The 21,184-nt window shown below is 39.5% G+C and overlaps 1 protein-coding gene across 1 annotated transcript in view; it reads right to left on the bottom strand.

Moving 5' to 3' along the window:
* Positions 1-3,467: 3,467 nt before the first annotated feature.
* saxo2 (stabilizer of axonemal microtubules 2) overlaps positions 3,468-21,184 on the bottom strand; it is a 48,095-nt gene continuing 30,378 nt past the window's right edge. Inside the window, exons 3-4 of the mRNA XM_048563036.1 lie at positions 6,133-6,335; positions 3,468-5,174 (exon numbers count right to left, since the gene is read on the bottom strand). Coding sequence (XP_048418993.1) covers positions 4,189-5,174; positions 6,133-6,335 — 1,189 coding nt within the window. The 3' untranslated portion in view covers positions 3,468-4,188. The remainder of the gene's footprint in view (positions 5,175-6,132; positions 6,336-21,184) is intronic.

The raw sequence follows: 21,184 nt of genomic DNA, 5'->3' as shown, positions 1-21,184 counted from the left end.
AGAGCTATTCTGGAAGGTTCACAACTCTATGTCCAAACAGTAAGCTTACAACTTCATTAGCGTTAGATCAAAGTACAGCTGCATATCTTTGTGTAGTACTACCACACAGATTTCACAGTGCTAAGATGAATAAAGTGTAAAGATATGTAACATTTTACCGCCAGCACTGTACAACTTCAGTCTTTGTTAAACTTTGCTAAACTATTGTGACTGACTGAGTTTAAAAAAACATTCTTTGAAGAAAGATTGATTAGGTAATTTTGCACGATCCCAAAATCCTTTCCTTTCTGGTCTTAGCAATTTCAAATCCATTGAAGAAACTTAATTGCTTCCAAGTTTTCCAATGTTATTGTTACAATATTGTTTCCATATTGTATGATGTAAAGGCATCATCATTCCATTTCAAACCATGCCATGACAGTTGAAAATTCGAACTGAGATTATTAAAAAATCTGGAAATTGAAAAATGTTTCACTATCAGTGGAATTAATCACATAGGTGTCAAATTGTCATTTTAAAAAAGATTTGGAAAAAATATCTGTTTATCTTCTCAGCATGGTTGATTTGTAAATTTCATCAGATGATGCCTATCACGACACTCTTTGTATCAAAGCTATTAGGAAAGATGTTCGGCACCATCAATAATATTAGCATTGCTACCAACATCTAAATGTCTGTATTTGCTGAAAGTTTATGGGCTTTTATTTTTACAAAGTAAATGTTGAAAGTAGAAGTTATCCTTTGTATCCCAGGAGTTTTGATCAAACACATAGGATGAAACTGTTTTCACAAGCAGAAGGCTCAATAACCAGGCATAGATTGAAGGCAGAGATAATGGGAACTGTAGATGCTGGAGAATCCAAGATAACAAAGTGTGGTGCTGGATGAACACAGCAGGCCAAGCAGCATCTTAGGAGCACAAAAGCTGATGTTTCAGGCCTAGACCCTTCATCAGAAAAAAGGGTCTATTGATGAAGGGTCTAGGCCCAAAGCATCAGCTTTTGTGCTCCTAAGATGCTGCTTGGCCTGCTGTGTTCATCCAGCACCACACTTTGTAATCAAAGATTGAAGGCAGTTGACAGAAAAAAACTTCATTTTCATGCAGTGACTTGTTTGTACCTATGTGCTGCCTGAATGTTTGGTGGAAGCAGATCCTACAGTGTGCAAAGGGAATTGGATACACCATGAAAGGGATATATTTGCAGGCTTATATGAAAAAAAAACAGGTTTAATGTTGCTTGAATAATACACACCATTATTAATGACAAATCAACCAGCAACTTCAGGGAATATACAGATCCATTGTGACTTGTTGATTCCCATAATTTGTAGGTCAATTAACCCTGCTCCATTATTAGTTTCCTCAGGAGTGATTATTAATAAACTAACTGCATTTGTAACAATGCTATAATTGTATTTGAAATAGCAAGCAACATTTTCAGCCCAGAAAACTGTAGCGCCTCATTAATAAATAGTTTGAAATAGCTAAAGTATTAATTTTTATACATTATATTTTTCTTTCCCTTATTTCTCTCTCTCCCTCTCCAATCTTTCTCTCCTTTTCTGTTTCACTTGCTATCTATTTCTCTTTCTGTAATACCATGTTCTGTCGGTCTCTCCTCAACCCTTAAACCTCATTGGTCTCGTAGAGGTTAACAGCTTTACTTCCAACCAGATGCAAGGCATAATATTTAAGCCAGAGGGTGCAGGAAAAATATCTAAACCTGCATATTGTGAGACGGCTGTTTCAGATCGATCTGGCTCCTCACAGATTGGGAAAGGAAATCTTTAAGGAGGCTAATAAGGATTGCAGGTTGAGTCAGTAGTAGGAAGGCAAATGCAACTTTGGCATTTGTTTTGAGACAACTTGAATATAGAAGCAGGAATGTACTTCTGAGACTCTAGAAGGCTCTGGTGAGGCTACATTTGAAGTATTGTGCACAGTTTTGGGCCCCATATCTCAGAAAAGGTGTACTGGCCCTGGAACAGGTTCAGAGGAAGTTCTCGAGAATGGTCTCAAGAATGAAAAGCTTAACATCTGAGAAATGTTTGAGGTCTATATTCAGTGGAGTTTAGAAGGATAAGGGGGAATCTAGTTGAAACTTACAGAATATTGAAAGGTCTAGACAGTTTAGCTGTTGGGGAGATGTTTCCATTGGTAGGAGAGACTAGGACCCAAGGGCACAGCCTTAGGGTAAAAGGAAGACCCTTTAGAATGGAGATGAGGATAAACCTAATCAGCCAGAGAGTGGGTGAATCGATGGAATTCACTGCCTCAGAAGGCTGTGGTCATTGAGTACGTTTAAGACGGAGATAGATAGGTTCTTGATTGTCAAGGGGATCAAGGGTTACAGGGAGAAAGTGGGAAAATCAGGTTGAGAAACTTATCAGCCATGATTGAATGGCAGAGCAGACTCAATGGGCTGAATGGCCTAACTTCTGCTCCTATGTCTATGGACTTATGGTATTATGTATGATGATCTTATAACCAGTGTGTGTGGAGTTACTAATTACTATAAAGTTTCCTTTGATTAAGTACAGTTATTTGGAAGATAAGCTTGGTGGAATTCCTACTTTAATCAATTAGTGGGGACAACTTAATGGTTTCTAGTTCCAGATATGTACACTGTTGATGAGCAGGTTTAGGCACAATTATATAACTAATTGTATTTTGTTAAGTATTGATATGGAGCATAATGACCCTGTATAGGACAATTACACTTTCTGCTTTGTCTATAATGTTCCAATTGCTTTTGTTCTCGTGAAAAACAGATTAGTTTTTCCAGGGAAGGAAGGTTAGCTATATTTCTGTTCAAGCTCTTTGTAACACTAGCACATATGAATTAATATATACTCTATTCTGGTTATCTCTAAATATAGTTTAGGTTCATGTTATTTATAGTTTTTTGACTTGTTTTGAATGGGCTGAATAGGATCGATAAACATTTTGGCATTGTCTACACTCCATCACTTTTCCATTTGACTTCTAGCACAGAACAAACTCTACTCACTCGTTGTGGTTTATTGTTTTGCAGGTTATCGACTAAGGGAATGTTGACTATTGGAGGAGAAGCTAAAAACACGTCCTAAACTGCCCAACTGAAGGTGTACCTGGAAAGAAGTTTTTCACTAACTCAGCAACATCCTTCCTGAGGAATGTATAGGTGTTGAGAGGATAGATAATAATAATATCACTGATGACTTCAGATGCATGTAAAATAGCCAAATTACAGTCTGACATTATGTCCAACATATTTGTGTAAAAATTAACACCTATTGAAACAAAGTACGGAAAATACCAACAGTACTTTAATGAACACAAAAATCCTAACCAATTTTCAAGATGATACAGAACCTTATTGTCATTTACTAACATATTTTTATGTCAGGGCATTTTTAAGTGCAAATACATACATAAAATTTTGAATATTATTCTGCCTAGAAAATTATGTGGATTACAAGACTAAAAAGATGGATCATTTATAATCCTTTCCAATAATTATCTGAAAGAGTGAAAATAATTTTTCACTGTGAATAATGCAGAAAGGCACAGTTATTTCATTTGACATTAAGCAGACTAAGAATTCATGGCAATTCAAAAGGGTGTGTTGTGATAAGTGTGCAATGTCTGACGCATTAAGTAAATGATTACGGAATAGAGCATTCTGGGATATAATATGTTCAGATTATATTTTTCATTATGATTTCTGTTCTAAGAAAGGAGCCTTCATTTGCTCTTTGTAAAGTTACAAATTACCTAATTCATCTAGGTAAAAAAAATGCAATTTTCAGAATTCTAAAAGAAGTGCTCGATTGTTTTGGCTTTGAATGGACAGTAGAATGATATATACTCAAAGATGGACATTGTACAAAATCAGCCACGTCTGGAGACACCTTGATGCTATTTTATGTGCCCTAATAATCCTACTTTCCCAGTAAATATTTGAAGTGAATGTTGTTTATGATGTTTTTAAGTGTAAATTTCTTTCATCGATAAGGATGATAAATGTAATAATTGGCCAAACTGTTAACATAATGAATTGAGATTAGAGGGAGACAAAACTCAATGTCACTGTTTTTTCAAAGTAACACAAAGGCATTGCAATTTGTATTACACAATGAATAAAATGTTTGGTACTATTATAGGAAAACAACATAATTTAAGATCAGAAGTTACATCTGAAGATGTTAGGATGCTACAGCTACTTCCTTTGGAAGATGCATTTCATTTGATACTGCCAGCTTTTCCTCTGATGGAGTCATCTTGTGGAAGAATTTATGACCACGTGCATCAGTGCTTTCATAGACATAGCCTGGTGGAGTTGGATAGCTGGCAGGACAGATTTCTAGCCTCTTTGGTGTATATTCAGTACGATACAAGGTTCCAGCATCAAATGGTATTGAACTCTGTAGAGGAGTGTCTGATGGTTTGAAGCTATGAGTTGGTTTAATTGGATGAGGAACATAATTAGATTTAAAGGTTGTTAATCCATCAAACTTTGCATTTGGTATTCCTATTTCTTCAACTCTTTTGATTATCTCTGGTTTTTTGACATCCCATGTTTTGAAGTCATCTTTCATTGTGGTACTCCCTTGGAAGGGAGCATGGACCCTTCTTGTTAACGCAGGTTTGAATGGAGTTGGTGGCTTGACTTTATACCCAACATAATCAAGGTGGGAAGTACTATTCAAATCCATTGGACCTTCTGGTTGCACATAGTCTGGATGTTTGTGGACATATGGCAAGGTGATGGGCCATGCTTGAAAACGATCACGGAATTCTGAGTTGCCATCAAAAGGTGCATCTGATCCTATCTTGCCAGGATCAGGTTTGAAGCTTTTGGTCGGATCTCCATGCAGTCCCCTGAAATCACGGCGATGAGTAGTGATGCTGTCAAAAGGTATGTCACTTGGTTTGTATTCATCTGGTGGTCTAACATATCGCTCCCCCAGCGGATGAGGAACATAAGCGATTTTGTGATTTGTTAGGCCATCAAAGGGAACATCAGATACCCTAGGTGCGTCAGGTGGTTTGAAACTCTCCCTTAGTACATTTCCTTTGGGACCAAAATCATCTTGAAATGTGGATGGATTTCCAAACCGTGATGTAGGTGGGCAGTAAGGTTCCATAGGTTTAGGTTTTCTTTTGGGAATGTCCCATAGTCGGTAATCATCTTTTTTGAAAAAAAAACTGGTATATTAGCTAATGGCTTCTTAAGTATATTGCAGAATTCTTTTAAGCTATAGGAAATGGAATGTATTATTACTGTAACTCTGAGAAAAATTAAAATAGTTCACACATCCCAATATCTTTGTTCCAGTGTTGAAGGAAACTGGAGGGGCAGAAATGGCTTTAACTGATCACAATGCTTAACTTTACATTATCACAGGGTGTGGTCTGAATGTAAAAGATATATAAAATATGGCAAAAAGAGACAGTATGTTGCACAGTGTGTGTAACATAATTCAAAGGTAAAGTCAGAATGATGTTCATCTCAAAGCTGTTTTGCTTTTGGTGAGTGAATTTGCCACTATTACTTCATACCTAGCACTCACAGTAATGAGTTGGATGCTTTAAAAGGGCAATTTCCAAAGACATGTCAAACTCAAAGATTTAAAATTTCAAAAGACTGTGAATAAGGTTTATTCAATTCTCTTTTGGAAATTCTGAAAATAATTATTATATGAACTTGTTCTTGGGATATGATTATCAAAACTCTTCTCCCAGTCCATCCTGCGTGCCTGGTTTTGTCCATGGCTGGATAGCTGGATAAATCACTTCAGTGGACATTAACAGTCACAATCACATAGTAAGAGGTTGAGTTGTCAATAGGTCAAAACGGATTCAGAAAGTGAGAAACCTTTCTGGAAACCAACGGGTGGGGGTGTTTGTGTCAACTCGACAGCTTTATGATAAATTTTTGATGCAAGCCCACAAGTTACCGGATTTAATGAATTTACTTTCACATAGTGATATTTGAAGTCACCATTTCTAAGTTGCTGGCCAGTAATTGTAACTATTATGTTGTCATACTCATTTGTATAAGACTGCCCTATTACTTACTGCTGTTATGGGGTGCAGGCACTATGAATGCAATTACACAAAATATTTTCAATAATTTTATAGTTCACCTTTATATGTCGGTACAGTGTCTATTCTTCCTCCTTTCCCAGGTTTTGATTGTGGAGGACGTATACTTTTAGCAGGCTTAATCTTGTGAGGGCTGAAGTCTACCTTATAGGTTGTATGGTGATCCATCTCACCAGATTTTGGTCTGTAATCATGTTGCGTTGGTTGTGGTCGCTGTGTGATTTCATGAGGTATATAATCTGTTCTGCAGAAAGGGAAAGAAGAATCAAATAGTCACGCTAAAATAGTGCCTTATTGCATTAACCTTTTAATTATTTTTTCAGCAAAAGAATCAAAATGCTTGACATTTTTGAAAGTGCAGGGGAGGTCTGCCTGTAGGGCAAAGAAAGCCATTTTTTTATGGCCATGCATGACAGAATCTAGCAACACTTGTATCTGCTACACAGAGGATGTAGTAGGAAGTTCAGTAAAAATGTAAGGGCATAACCATGACCTATTTATTATCTTATATTAAATATCAGTACAACTAATTGTGATATTTGCATGAGAGCAAGTTATCCTTGCTTGAAGCTTTGTAATAACACAAAGAAATACTACTAAAGCATTTAAAATGAAAAAAAAGGTATACAAATGATTTTATGCATGACAGCCAGCAAATATAATGCACAAATTCACATTGAAGAATATTTCCTCATTTAAAGGTAACTATGAAAATTGCTTTGTTTCCAGGAATGAATAACACTTGCCATTCCAAATTAAGTAAGGTCCTTCCAACTGAATCCCTGTTCCCTAAATTCAATGACCTCCCTCCTGTAGAAATCAGGTCATGGATTCTGCATTTATGACTAGTTTCACACTTGCCCAGCAGTTAATCAGTGATTCAACCATCATTTTAATGAAAAGAGGCTTTTCAGTCTAACAGAAAGAAAAGAAGATGTCTGAAAGAAATCCATGCTGGGGCATTATTGTTTACAAGATATGTAAATGGTTTGTCTGGTCATCAACAGGAGGATGCACTGACATGTTTCTTTTAAATTATTTTTAAACATTCAGTCTCCTCTCTAGTGTCACCCAGCTACAACAAATCTCAGATTGCAATATAAAAACCAAAGAATGGAAGTGAACTAGGCTGACACTGGCATCAACCGGTCTGGAGAGGGAGGCCAAGGTGGCAGCAGACGGAATGCAAATAAAGTGGCTCCAGCTACGTCTGTGAGAGAGATAGAGGTCGAATGGAAAGCAAAAGAGTTAGAGAGACACTGAGAAAGAGAGAGGTCATTGGGTTGAGGAGACAGCTGAAGGCAAGAGAGGAGACGGGTATGACATATGAACATGTGAACAAGTAGCAGGAGTAGGCCATTCAGCCCCTTGAACTTGTTCTGCCATTTACTAAGCTCTTGGCTGATCTGACTGTAACCTTAAATGCACATTCCCACAACTTTTTACAACCTTTCACCCCTTTGCTTACTAACAATCTGTCCACCCTTACCTTAAAAATACTTCAAAATTCAGCCAACATCACTCACTTTAAGTCTCAAAGATTAGTTTGTTTATTAATCTGTATGATTTACTCTTCCTTTAAAAAACACAGTTCTCCTGGCTCTGGCTTTCAAGTTTACATCTACTTCTGGAACAACAAGAACCAAGCAAAAATAATGGTTAAATTCAATTCCATTTCTTCTTTTATATTGGTTAAATAAATTACTCAGTCAGTAAAGTTTAAAGTAGAGAGATCTAGGCAGAAAATAATGTCCTAGATTATCACTCAAAAGGCAGCAGCTTAACAGTTTCTACAGTCACCATACACATCTTGCAAACTGTCCCCGAATGGTAGGATCTCCTTTCCTGATAGGGGTGAAATTGAACTGATCACCCAAGACATAGACTGGACCTGACAACAGAATGCCAAGGCAGGTTGGTTAAAAGGCCCACCTCAGTTTTCAGGAGCCTCATCTTTATGCTCATCCTTTAGGTACTTAATTCTTCACAACGTCTACCCAATCCCCATACTCAATCCATATCAACCAATGCCAACTCATGTCCCCACTGAACCATGATAGTCTTTGATAACCATCATGTCAGCTCATGCTGCTCCATCCACTACCAATGGCTGCTCATATCTTCCATGACAACTCAGTGCCTCAAACTCACCCCATGGCCCCTTATATCTCAAATTTAACTTAATGCCCATTCGTGTTAACCCACCAACATTTTGCCTTTACCCACTCCATATCAACTCATTCTTTAAGGTGAAAGAAAATCCATTCTAATATCTGTTAAAGCCATTATTTGCTCCTATTCTTGAAAGTTCATTGAAAACTTTATAATTTTCCCCTAAGAATTTAATTGTTTTTATTCTTAAACCCGTGTCAAAACGGCTAACCCATTCATAATCTCTGAACTATCTATTAAACATTGACAAAAGAGCTGAAGTAGGTGCAAGTGTCATCAAGGCTGTATTTGAGCATCAAGGAGCCCTCACAAAACTGGAATCTATGGTAATCAGGGAGAGCCTTTCTGTTGGTTGGAGTCATACCTGACGTATGGTTGACGGAGGTCAGTCACCTCAGCTCCAGGACAAGAGTGCCTCAGGGTAGTGTCCTAGGCCTAACCATCTCCAGCTGCTTCATTAATAACAGACACACCATCATAAGGTCAGAAGTGGGGATGTTTGCTGATAATTGCACAACGTTCAGCACCATTTGTGACTAATCAGAAAGTAAAATAGCCCATGTATAAATGCTACAAGACCTGGACAATATCCAGGTTTAGACTGCCAAGTGGTATTTAACATTCAAGCATACAAGTGTCAGGCAATAATCACTTCCAAGAGAAAAATGTAACTATTGCCGTTTGACATTCTGTAGCATTGCCATTGCTGAATGCCCCACTATCAACATCCTGGTCATTATCATTAATCAGAAACTGAATTGGACAGTCATTTCAGTACTGTGGCTGTGAGAGCAAGTCAGAGGCTAGGAATCCTGTAAGTAATCCACCTTCTGACAACATCTACAAGATACAAATTAGGAGTGTGATGGAAGCCTCTAGTTGCTTGGTTAAGTGCGGCTGCATCAACACTCAACAATCTTGACACAATCCAGACCAAGCAGCTGTTCGATTGGCACCAAATCCACAATATTCACACACTTCACAATCTCGCTCAGCAGCTGCAGTGTGTGCTATCTACAAGACGCACTGTAGAAATTCACCAAGACTCCTTAGAAAGCACCTTCCAAACCAGTACCATCTAGAAAGACAAAGGCAGCATACACATGAGAACACTACAACTTGCAAGTTCTCCTTGAAGCCACTCACCATCCTGACTTGGAAATATATCACTGTTCCTTTACTGTGGCTGGGTCAAATCTTTGAATTCCCTCCCTAACAACGTTGTGGGTCCACCTATAGCAATGGAGCGGTCAAGAAGGTAGCTCACCATGACCTTCTCAAGGGCGGATAGGGATGGATAACAAATACTGGTACTGCCAACGATGATCATATCCTGTGAATTAATTTGAAAAAGGACAATTTGGATACACAAATCAGATGATTCAAATGAGTAGAGAAAATATATTCTTTCATAAAATTAGTTAAGGCAAATTGGACTAATTTAGATTGCGATTCCTGGTCAGCATGGATGAGTTAGATCAAAGGGTCTGTTTCAATGTTGTATGACTCTTTGACTTATTACTCTAGTTGTAGAAACACTACTGCTGTAATGCTTAAGTTATAATTTTAATAAAGGTAGGAAGGATAAAGAACCATTTTGAACCATCCTGGGTTTTTCCAGCAATTTCTGGTTTTGCTTCTGATTTCCAGCATCTGCAGTTCTTGAATTTTTTTTTGTTTGCTGCTTTTAGATGCTTCTCAACATTATAATACACAAAACAAATATTATCATAAAGGGAAAGCATTGGGGATAATAATCCTTAACCAGATATTCTAAAAAAAATTATATTGAGTTAAATTGCATTTAAGCTACATCCAGATATTTTCTTTCTGAATGGATATGTTAACAGTAGATGAATGAATTGATATCTGAATTGATTTGGTGTTGAGGACAATTGATGAGAATGATTTGGGAGCATACAAAGTGGGCTCCTGTGCTGTTTAGTACATCAGGCTGACGTGGTAGCTGGAGAAAATTACTGCAGATGCTGGAATCTACTGAAAACAAAAAATGCTGGATTTCACAATGGGTCAGCATCCATGGAGAGCAAGCTAAAGTTTCATCAGAGCACCTGAGCCTGATGTGGCACTTGGTTGAGCAGTCTCTGTATAAAAAAAAACAGCTGTTTAGTTCTAGTTATCTGAAACTGCATCTCAGTGTGGACATCTTCTGAAAGGATTTTATGAATTAGTGGGTTTGTAATGTGAAATATCCTCAAGTGAGAGCTTTATCTGATTGTTAGAAGTTGTTTTCATTATTTCTGTTTCAAATCCATAGCTTTTAGAGATTTGATCTTTAGAGATACTAGAAGGGAAGTTATGCACTATACATTGAGGCTTCATCGGGAATATGATGGCATGCAGTGGCCAATCTTGTTCTTCTTCAAGCTGTGGATAAGTTCACTGCTCATTCATCTGGTTTATTTCCAGCAGTGTTTGATGACAAAATTGTGAGGCTCTTCAAAACCATGGTAGATTAATATTGTTGAAGAAATCCTGGTGTGTTCTCTTGATCTGGAAATGTTGCTGCAAAATGTCGAGTATGGCTGATGGTCATCCCAGGAGCTCTATGCACCTTGCTGTGCCTTTGTTCTACTATTATTGTTAGCTGACATGAGAAAAGGTGATGAATATGTCAACACATCCTTCAAAGCCGTCATTGTTTTCTGCCCAGGTCCAAAGGATTTTATCAAGATTATGGCAATAAGACTGCTGCTTGAAAGACAGGTATTGACCAGTATGTTCCTATGTTAGCAGTCATCAGCCATCATATGACTGAACAAGGAATTGAAGACTTTTAATGCATACATGAGATGTTATTATGCACAGTAACTTCAAGGTTGCATACCAAGTATACTCTGACAGAAATGGGTCATTCCCTGGAATTCCACCTGTTGTGGCCACAGTGTGATAAGTAGCTAGATGCACTAAAGACCAATATGCAGTGCAATAAGCCTTTACACCATTGAATCCTTAAATGTAGTAGGACACATCATTGAAGTGAATTAGAATGCAGTTTACTATTACAGCACAGAGGTAACATATGGTCCATTTCAACATGCAGCTGATATATCAAGTACAATGGAATGTAGAGACACATGGCAAGGCAGACTCAATTTGTTTTAGATGTGCTAAACTCTGATTACAGGGCTCTGCTGATTGCAGTCAAATAATCCATGATGTTTTTGTAGGCACTTCTCTGCCTTTAATCAACAGAACAAATTTCATGCTACACGGACATGTTGATGGCATGTGACCAAAGCCGCGTGTGTATAGAGGTAATGCCCCTTTCCTGTGAAATGCTCAGGAGAATAATTTTCTTTGCAGTAAAGCATTCCATGGTTTTCAAGTTGAAAGCAGTATGCAAAGTTGGTTTGCGCAAGATATGGAATACCTGCTGCAAAGATAGCAGATGAAATTGATGAGGATTGGAAATGTTGACTACTCAGTTGAGTTTGAAATTAATGATTAAAATTCATATTTCCTTCTTTGTTCTCACTCTGTAAAAATAGAGGCGAGAAAATCTATCACCTTTATGAAATTGCAGATCAGGAACTGAAATAAATTAAGTATATTTTGTTATTTGTGTTGGACCGGGCAGTTGGCTTTAGCAAGGGTTTGAGATTCTGGATGTTACACTTTCAAAGGATATTTTCATATTTTGAATGTGATTAACAGCATGGTCTTCAAAGAATTCAAATATGAGGAATAGTTCAGACCTAAGTAGTTCACACCTAAGTGAAGATTCATTGGCTGGAATTAATGTCTTCCCTCAGGTGTCCGGTGGTCTGGAAGGGTTATTTAATTAGAAATGGGAATCTCACCTGCCTCTACGGCAATTAAAAGTCTCCTCCCACCAATGATGTTTGAATACAAAATTGTGAAGCTCTTCAAAACCACGGTAAATTAATATTGTTGAAGATATCCTGATTTGTTCTCTTGATCCGAAAATGTTGCTGAAAAATGTCGAGTATGGTTGATGGTCATCCCAGGAGCTCTATGCGCCTTGCTATGCCTTTGTTCCACTATTATTCTTAGCTGACATGAGAAAAGGTGATGAATGTGTCAACACATCCTTCAACACATCATTGCTTTCTGCCCAGGTCCAAAGGATTCTATCAAGATTATGGCAATAAGACTGCTGCTGAAAAGACAGGTATTGACCAGTATGTTCCTCTGTGCGGGAAACCTACCGAGTTAATCCTGTTAAGATTGGCTGTAGATGTCGAGGTTGGGTTGCTCATCAAGGGATCTAGCATCATGAAGAGAGGTTGCCCACTGGCAGCCTTTGCTGTTGAACCCAAACCCCTCCCCACATACTCCCACCCTCCCACCCACTTTCAAGACTGCATTTTGCAACCTGATCCCACCATCACTCAATTGTAGCCAGGATTCCTCACTGATCTTGGGTCTCTGGTGGCAGCATTGTTGGCAGCAGACACCACTCCCTCTGAAGGCTTGGCTGCCAACCTTTGATTGCAGCTGTGTTGCGTGGGCTTTCTTTCATCCCTCCATGTATCTTGTGCACCCTCCCTGACCCCATGTATGTCAATGCCTTCTTGCCACCTCCATGCCAGTCATATCCACATGTCCCCTCATATTCACGATGGTCATCCCTTTATTTCTCTTTATCCTCCATGCACTTTCATCTTCCCATCTGTCAACTCCAAAACTCTTCATGTTTCCCATGACCCTGCTAAATCTCCATTTTCCTGTCTAACTGTCCATGCAGCTTCATATTCCACATGCTACCTCTAAAGCCCTTTACAGTATGTATAGTTCCTACATGCCATTGTATTCCCAATGTGACCTCTTTGTGTTGTCAATAATAGTGATACTTTTCTAGTATCACTAAAGGTCAAATCTCTAAAAGCTATGGATTTGAAATAGAAATGATGAAAACAATCAGCTAAATCTCTCACTTATGAGTATTCCATAAAACCCTTTCAAAAATTTTTAATGCTTTCCTGTTCTTAAATTTACTTTCCCATGATTATTCTTACAAAAACATCTATCTCCCTTGCTACATCAAAGACAAATGGCTCTTAAATAACCTCCTTGTATTGTCAATCAAAAAGTGAACATAGCCCCTACTAATGGTTCTGTATCCTTTGAGACTCAGCCAATAATTCAGAAGGGGTTCAAATATAATAACAGACTTTAGGAAATTTAAAGACTGGAGTCTACTGAAATTGTAAAAACAGGTGGCTAATGACATCTTTCTGAGCTGCACCAGATTGCTTGTCAATCAATGTACTCCTGAAGGGCCTGAAAGATGTGATTTTTTTTTTCAATTTTAAAAGGTTGGGGATTTAAAATCATGATTCTTAAACAGACCCCTTTGCAACATTTATATCTTCTCTATAAAACTGTTGTTCCCACATTGTGGATTAAGGCAGTTGGAACATCAAAATCGGGTGTATTTTTGATCAGTAGTCAAAGCAAATGGCCTCACCGATATTGCGTTTTATTCCTGCATTATTCAATCCACCCTCTTCTCCCTGCCAAAAAAAATGGAATCTGACAAAAATAGAGGCAGAACTACTATACCTCAGTCCCATCTGCCACTTCTAAAAATCTGAGTCATCCCAGTTCAGGTCTCTGACCTATCATCGGATCAGTATATAGTTCCTATTATTATTGCATTGTGGTTTCAGTTCACAAACGCTATATAAGGAAAATACTGCTGAGACACTTGCATCTCTTTTTGCTTTTATGGATAATTTTACATATAATTAATGAATCTGTCCAATAACTTTACTAGTGTTTTTTTTAATGTGGCATTTTCTGCTGCTTGAGGGAATTGACCAATCAAGTAGTATTTTCTAAAAAGACTAAATAAAATCATCTGGTACATAAACAAATAAACAACATTCAGAAATAGAGTAGCTTCTGCCTTTTTTGGTAATTACAAAGACCAATCCTCCATGCATGCTACCACTAATCTGAAAAGCCTGTTTTCAAAGGACTGCCAGTGTTAGTGAGTCACCATCTGATTACGCCTGCCTCTCTGTAACTAGTGGATTTCTGAAGATGGCCACTCTCTGTGAATAGAGGTGGGCAAGTTACTCATTTCCAGTGGTCACAATCGTGTTTCTCAGTCAAAGCTAACCTTAAGTCCATCTTGGACTTTGGCTCACACCACCCAACAGCAGTGGCAGAACTGCTGACAGATACTTCCCCTGTGGTGATGGTCCCTCTACTGGTGCTCTCTCTGCAAGGGTATGATCGCATCTGCATGCCCAAGTTGCTTTGCATTTGCCTGTTCGCACTCCTGAAGCATTCATCTTTTCCTAGTTGATTTGAATGAGACACACCCTTCCCATGCCTTTATATTTGGCCCTTTTTCACCCATGATCTGCATGTCATTGAACACGTGTTCTTTGCACAATGGCCACCAGAAAAAAAATAACTGTTCTAAGCTTCCTTACTGAGTACCGAATTTCACTGTCAGCACTGAATAACCACATACACCACTCAAGCTGTATAAATTGATGGTGAGAGAGATATAATAATTACCAAAGCAATTATTACCTTTGGAAAATTGGAAAGATGAGTAAGCCTGCATCCCAAACTGGGCATTTCTTCCCAATCTGCTCTACACGTGCAAAATGTGAAATATACACCAGTATCAGGCCAACAAAATCAACCAATTTTACCTGAATTGCCTTTGGAAACATCAAATGACCAGATGGCAAACAACATACCAGACATTGAGGTGGTCACCAGAGTTGGCATCCTAACCACCCACACAAGACTAATACAATCATAACTGAGATAAAAACAGTAAATGCTGGAGAAGCCCATCAAATTTGCAAGCATCTGTAGAGAGAGAAATAGAGTTAACATTTTGAGTCCGGTATGACTCTTTTTTGGAAATGATAGGTGTTAGAAACCAACGTTTGTCTCTATATTTTGAGAAAGGGGGAGGAGGACCAAATGGAACAGCTTATGAGGGTACCCAGAGCCTGAAGGCAGTGAGTGCTAATGGTAGTGGAGGGGAGATATAAATGCAGATTAAAAACTTAAAGAACTGCACATGCTATACATCAGAAACAAAAAACAGAAGTTTCTGGAAAAGCTCAGCAGACCTGGCAACATTATGAAGAGAAAATTAGACGTAATGTTTCAGGTCCGGTGATCCTTCCTCAGAAGGGTCACTGGGCCTGAAATGTTAACTCTAATTTTCTCTTCACCGATGCTGCCAGACCTGCTTAGCTTTTCCAGCAATTTCTGTTTTTGTAAATGCAGGATAGTTGTTAAAAGTAGGTGTTAACAGCAGAGAATAAAGTCAACTCTACTGAGAGCAAACCCATTGAAACAAGGTACAGGGTGTGGAGAACAAAGTGTAATCAAAATGGAGGACAATAGTTCATAGCATGAATGACAAGGGCTATTGGCTTTATAGTACTGTGACTGGACTAATAATCCAGAGAACCACGCTAATGCTCTGGGTTCAAATCCTATCATGGCAGGTGGTAAAATTTTAATCAATTATTATCCAGAATTAAAAGTTAGCCTAATGTCAACCATGTAACCATTGTGAGTTTTGTAAAGATGGATTTGGTTACCTTCTTTTGGGAAGGAAATCTGTTGTCCTTATTCAGTCTGGCCTACATGTGACTCCAGACCTTCAGCAATGTGGTTGACTCTTTTTTAACTGCCCTCTGAATTGGTCCTGTCAAGCCACTCAATTCATGTAGCAGTTAGGGAATGAAGTTTGAAAAAAGCTTTTGAACTCAACTTTGAGCCCTTAAAATTGGCTGGCCAACAGAAGGCAGCGAGTGGTAGTAGAAGGAAAATATTCTGCCTGGAAGTCAGTGGTGAGTGGTTTTCCACAGGGCTCTGTCCTTGGGCCTCTACTGTTTGTAATTTTTATTAATGACTTGGATGAGGGGATTGAAGGATGGGTCAACAAGTTTGCAGATGACACAAAGGTTGGAGGTGTCGTTGACAGTATAGAAGGCTGTTGTAGGCTGCACCGGGACATTGACAGAATGCAGAGATGGGCTGAGAGGTGGCAGATGGAGTTCAACCTGGATAAATGCGAGGTGATGCATTTTGGAAGGTCGAATTTGAAAGCTGAGTACAGGATTAAGGATAGGATTCTTGGCAGTGTGGAGGAACAGAGGGATCTTGGTGTGCAGATACATGGATCCCTTAAAATGGCCACCCAAGTGGACAGGGTTGTTAAGAAAGCATATGGTGTTTTGGCTTTCATTAACAGGGGGATTGAGTTTAAGAGTCGTGAGATCTTGTTGCAGCTCTATAAAACTTTGGTTAGACCGCACTTGGAATACTGCGCCCAGTTCTGGTCGCCCTATTATAGGAAAGATGTGGATGCTTTGGAGAGGGTTCAGAGGAGGTTTACCAGGATGCTGCCTGGACTGGAGGGCTTATCTTATGAAGAGAGGTTGACTGAGCTCGGACTTTTTTCATTGGAGAAAAGGAGGAGGAGAGGGGACCTTATTGAGGTATACAAGATAATGAGAGGCATAGATAGAGTTGATAGGCAGAGACTATTTCCCAGGGCAGAAATGGCTAACACGAGTGGTCATAGTTTTAAGCTGGTTGGAGGAAAGTATAGAGGGGATGTCAGAGGCGGGTTCTTTACACAGAGAGTTGTGAGAGCATGGAATGCGTTGCCAGCAGCAGTTGTGGAAGCAAGGTCATTGGGGTCATTTAAGAGACTGCTGGACATGCATAAGGTAACAGAAATTTGAGGGTGCATACATGAGGATCAATGGTCGGCACAACATCGTGGGCTGAAGGACCTGTTCTGTGCTGTACTGTTCTATGTTCTATGTTCTAAAAGCTGTTGAGTGCCTAAGCAGAGAGTGAGGTACTGTTTTTCAGCTTGTGTTGGGCATCATTGAAACACTGCAGCAGGTCAGGACCAAATGTAAGGAGAGAACAAAATGGTATAATAAAATTGCAAGAAACTGGAAATTTGGGGGCATTCTTATGGACAGAGTGGAGGTGTTCTGCAAAGTGTTAACCCTGTCTAGATTTGGTCTTCCCTATGCATAGGAGACCACGTTATGAGCAGTGAATACAGTAGACTAAACTGGTGGAAGTACATGTAAATTTTGCTTCACTTGGAAGGTGAGTTTGGAAGTCTTGGATAGTGAGGAAGGAGGAGGTAAAAAGGCAAGTATAGCTCCTTCAGCAATTAAATGGGAAGGGGTAATTGTGGGGGTGGGGCAGGGATGTGAGGGGTGGTGGAGAGAAGGTGTGATGAAGAGTGAAGAGTATTTGGAGTGACACAGGAGTAGACCAGGACATTGCAGAGTGAATATTTCCAGTGGCATGTTGACATGGAAGGGAAATAGAGGGGGAAGCTGTGTTTGGCACTGACATCCTGTTGGAGATGGAAGAAGTGGCAGAGGATCCTTTCAATGCAGGAACAGATGGGGTGGAAAGTGAGGGCATGGGAAGCCTATCACTGTTCTGGGATAGAGGAGAAGGGTAAGGGAAGAAATGTGGAAATGGGTTCAACACAGCTCAGGGCCCTGACAAACTGCAGTGAAGAGGGAAAGAATCCTCTGTTGAGGAAAAGGAGGACATGTCAGAAGCACCCCTATGGGAATTGACAACATTGGAACAGATGCAACGGAAATAGGAGAACTGAGAGAATGGAATGGAACCTTTGTAGAAACCAGGATGTGACAAAGTATAGTCAGGGTAACTATGGGAATTGCTGGGTTTGTAATGGAACTCATTGGTCAGCCTATCCCCAGAAATGAGAACAAAGAAGGGAAGGGAAGAGTCAAAGATGTTCCAGAGGAACGTGAGAGAAGGATAGAAATTGAATGCTAAACTGATGATTTTTTCCTGTTCTGGAGGACAGCAGGAAGAGGCACTGATGATACCATTGTCAAATCAGAGGAAGAGATATATGAAGAGGTCCAAGTCACACTGAAACAAGTAATGTTCACCACACCGCAGAGATGGACGGACATTTGGACCCATGTGGGTCACATCTTGTACTTGAAGAAAGTGAGATGAGTTCAAGGAGAAATTATTCCACATGAGAATGAACTCAACCAGGTGAAAGAGAATGGTGGTTGGATGGAAACTGTTCAGGCCTCCTTTCAAAGAAGAAGTTATTGACATTATTGATGGAGACAGACAGATAGAAGAATTATACATATGTGGTGAAGAGGAGGTGGCTGAGGCCAGGAAATTGGAAATGGAAAAATAAAGCATCAGAAGAATTAATAATTTAAATGGGAAGAGACTGGATGAGGGAAGGAAAATTAGGATCAAGATAGGAATAAATAAGTTCAAGTGGAATGAAGGGGTTTAAACAATGGCTCTTCCAAAGCATTCCTGTTTGTGGGTTTTGGGAGGGGAGTAGAAGCAGGTTCTGCTGCATTGGAAGACTGTGAGACAGGAAGGTGTGGAAGGAAGATCTCCAAAGGAGATGGGGTCAATGACAGTTCTGGAAACTACAGCTTGATACTGTAGGGTGGAGTCATGGTTTAAGGGAAAGTGAGAAATCTAGGAGTTGACATTCAACCCCTGCAATGTAGATGCTAGTATACTGGTCAACAACACCACAACTCTTGTCAGCAAATTTGATAATAAAGTCAGGCTTAGGCCTGAGAGAACAGAGTGTAACAAATTAAGAGGGAGACAGGTTAGAGTGGGTAAGGACGGCACAGAAATTAAGGAGACTGATGTCACTGATGAAGAGATCAAAATTAGGTAAGATGCCAGAGGGAGGGCCCAAGTGGAGGGAAAGTATTGCAGGTGGATGAAAAGGTCAATAGAGTAGACAGAGAACTCTTGTCCTAAGAAGTGAGCACAGATGCCAAGGCATTGAAAAAACTTTCAATGACATTTTGTGGCTGATTATGCAATGAAGTGAGGGAATAAAGGCTAAAACAGAGCCATAGAGTCATAGGGTCATAAGGCACAAAAACAGTAAAAACTGTCCAACACAGTCATGTCAACCAGGTATCTTAAACTGAACTAATTCTATTTGCTTTTGTCTAGCCCAGATCCCTCTAAACCTTTCCCATTCATGTACCTGTCCAATTATATTTTACCAGTTGCAATTATACACATTTCTCTGGCAGTTCATTCCATACGCACACCACACCCGGGTCCCTTTAAATCATTCCCCTCTCACCTTAAACATATGACCACTACCTTTACTGATTACAGATTGCTCAGTATCAGACAGCAGATGGTCAGCAAGTATAGCAAATACATGATAAGATGTGGATTAGAAGAAAGTATTGATTCAGAGGGATTGGGCATGGATGAACGATACTGAATGATGTTGGTATCTGTGAGTTATTGGAGCTTGCAGTTTTTAACACCAGACAGGAAGAGAAAATGTTTCTTGTTAAGGTGTCAAATGAAATGAAGAATGACATGGAACTAGGGACCAGGGCAGCTTTGTGGTTACATGAGGCAGTTCTAATGAACAGCTTGAGACAACATGGGTTTGAAGTTTATCAGATCAGCTGAATAGCAGTGCCGAATTGATGGGCTGGAGCTTTAGCAGGAAGAATAGAGCAGCTGAATATTATTTAAATAGAGAAAGACTGCAGAAGGCTACGAAACAAAAGGAATTGGGAGTCCTCATCCGTGAATCCACAATAAGCTAGTATCTAAATGCCCCAGGTAATAGGGAAGGCAAATACAATGGAGGCTAACAAGAGATGGTTCACTAGGCTGATACCAAGTATGGAGGGGCATGAAAGGTTGAGTAGTTTGGGCTTGTACTCATTGGAATTTAAATGAATGAGAGGTGACTTTACTGCAACATACAAGATTATTAGGAGCCTTGAAAAGGTAAACACAGATATGTGTTTCTCCTCAGAGGAGAGTCTAGGACCAGAGGGCATAGTCTCAGAATAAGGAATTTCACTTTTAAGATCAAAGTGTGGAGGATTTTTTTTTCTCCCAAAGAGTAGTAAATCTGTGGAATTCTTTACAACCGTGGGCTGTAGATGTTGGGTTGTTGAGAGTATTCAATGCTGAAGCAGGCAGATCTTTAATCAGTAAGTGAATTAAAGGTTGTGTGGAAAGTGGAGTTGAGGATTATCAGATCAGCCATGATTTTATCAAATGACAGAGTAGTCTTGATGGGCTGAATGGCCTACTTCTACTTCTACATTTTGTGGTCTTATTGTATAATGGAAAGTGTGCATATGGCAGCTCATGGCACTGATTGTGGATCTCAGGATGTGGCAAGAACAACTGTCCAAAGAACAGTACATGGCTTGGAGATACCTGCAATCCTGGCTGGATTCAAAACATAAAGGATGGAACTTCGGTTGTAATCCGCATGGTTAAGTTGGAGCTGGAGACAGTCATCGAGGAAGGAGATGTTGGTGTGAAAAGAAGTTTTGGTAAACACTTTGTCAAACAGTAGGAGGGAAATAGAAAGCACTGAAGGAGAACCAAGCTGAAAGATTCAAATGGCAATCCCACTGGAGAGGACAGCAGAACTTCTTCAGTATGGGCACACCTGGAAGAAAAGTGGCAGTGAATGAAACACTCAAATAAAAGCAAAGTACTGTAAATTCTGGAAACTGCAATTATATGCGCAAAGTGCTAGGGAAACTCTTCAGGCCTGGCAGCATCTGTGGAAAGACAAACAGAATCAGAACTGAACTGGTTTGGTCTTGCAGCCAGAATGCTTGATACTCACTTACTAGGGAGAGCCTAAGCCAGTAGTACTTTCCTGATGACAAAGGAAGGGTTCTAAGACAATCTGAAGGCTTTACATAGAAGTTTCGATATCAGTTTCCTGTCCTGATAACACAGCATCTGGCACAACCAGTTAAAAACGACAGTGTAGCCTCCTTAGAAAGCACATATGGCAGACAGACAGGAGAAACAAGGGGAAACCCTGGTCACTGAATCACCCAAAATGTGATCCTCTGTAGTATCTTTACAGCA

The sequence above is a fragment of the Stegostoma tigrinum genome, chromosome 33 (genome assembly GCF_030684315.1).
Source record: "Stegostoma tigrinum isolate sSteTig4 chromosome 33, sSteTig4.hap1, whole genome shotgun sequence".
In the NCBI taxonomy this organism is placed as follows: Eukaryota; Metazoa; Chordata; class Chondrichthyes; order Orectolobiformes; family Stegostomatidae; genus Stegostoma; species Stegostoma tigrinum.
The sequence above is the reverse complement of the archived record's forward strand: the minus strand, read 5'-3'. Positions and strand labels throughout refer to the sequence as shown.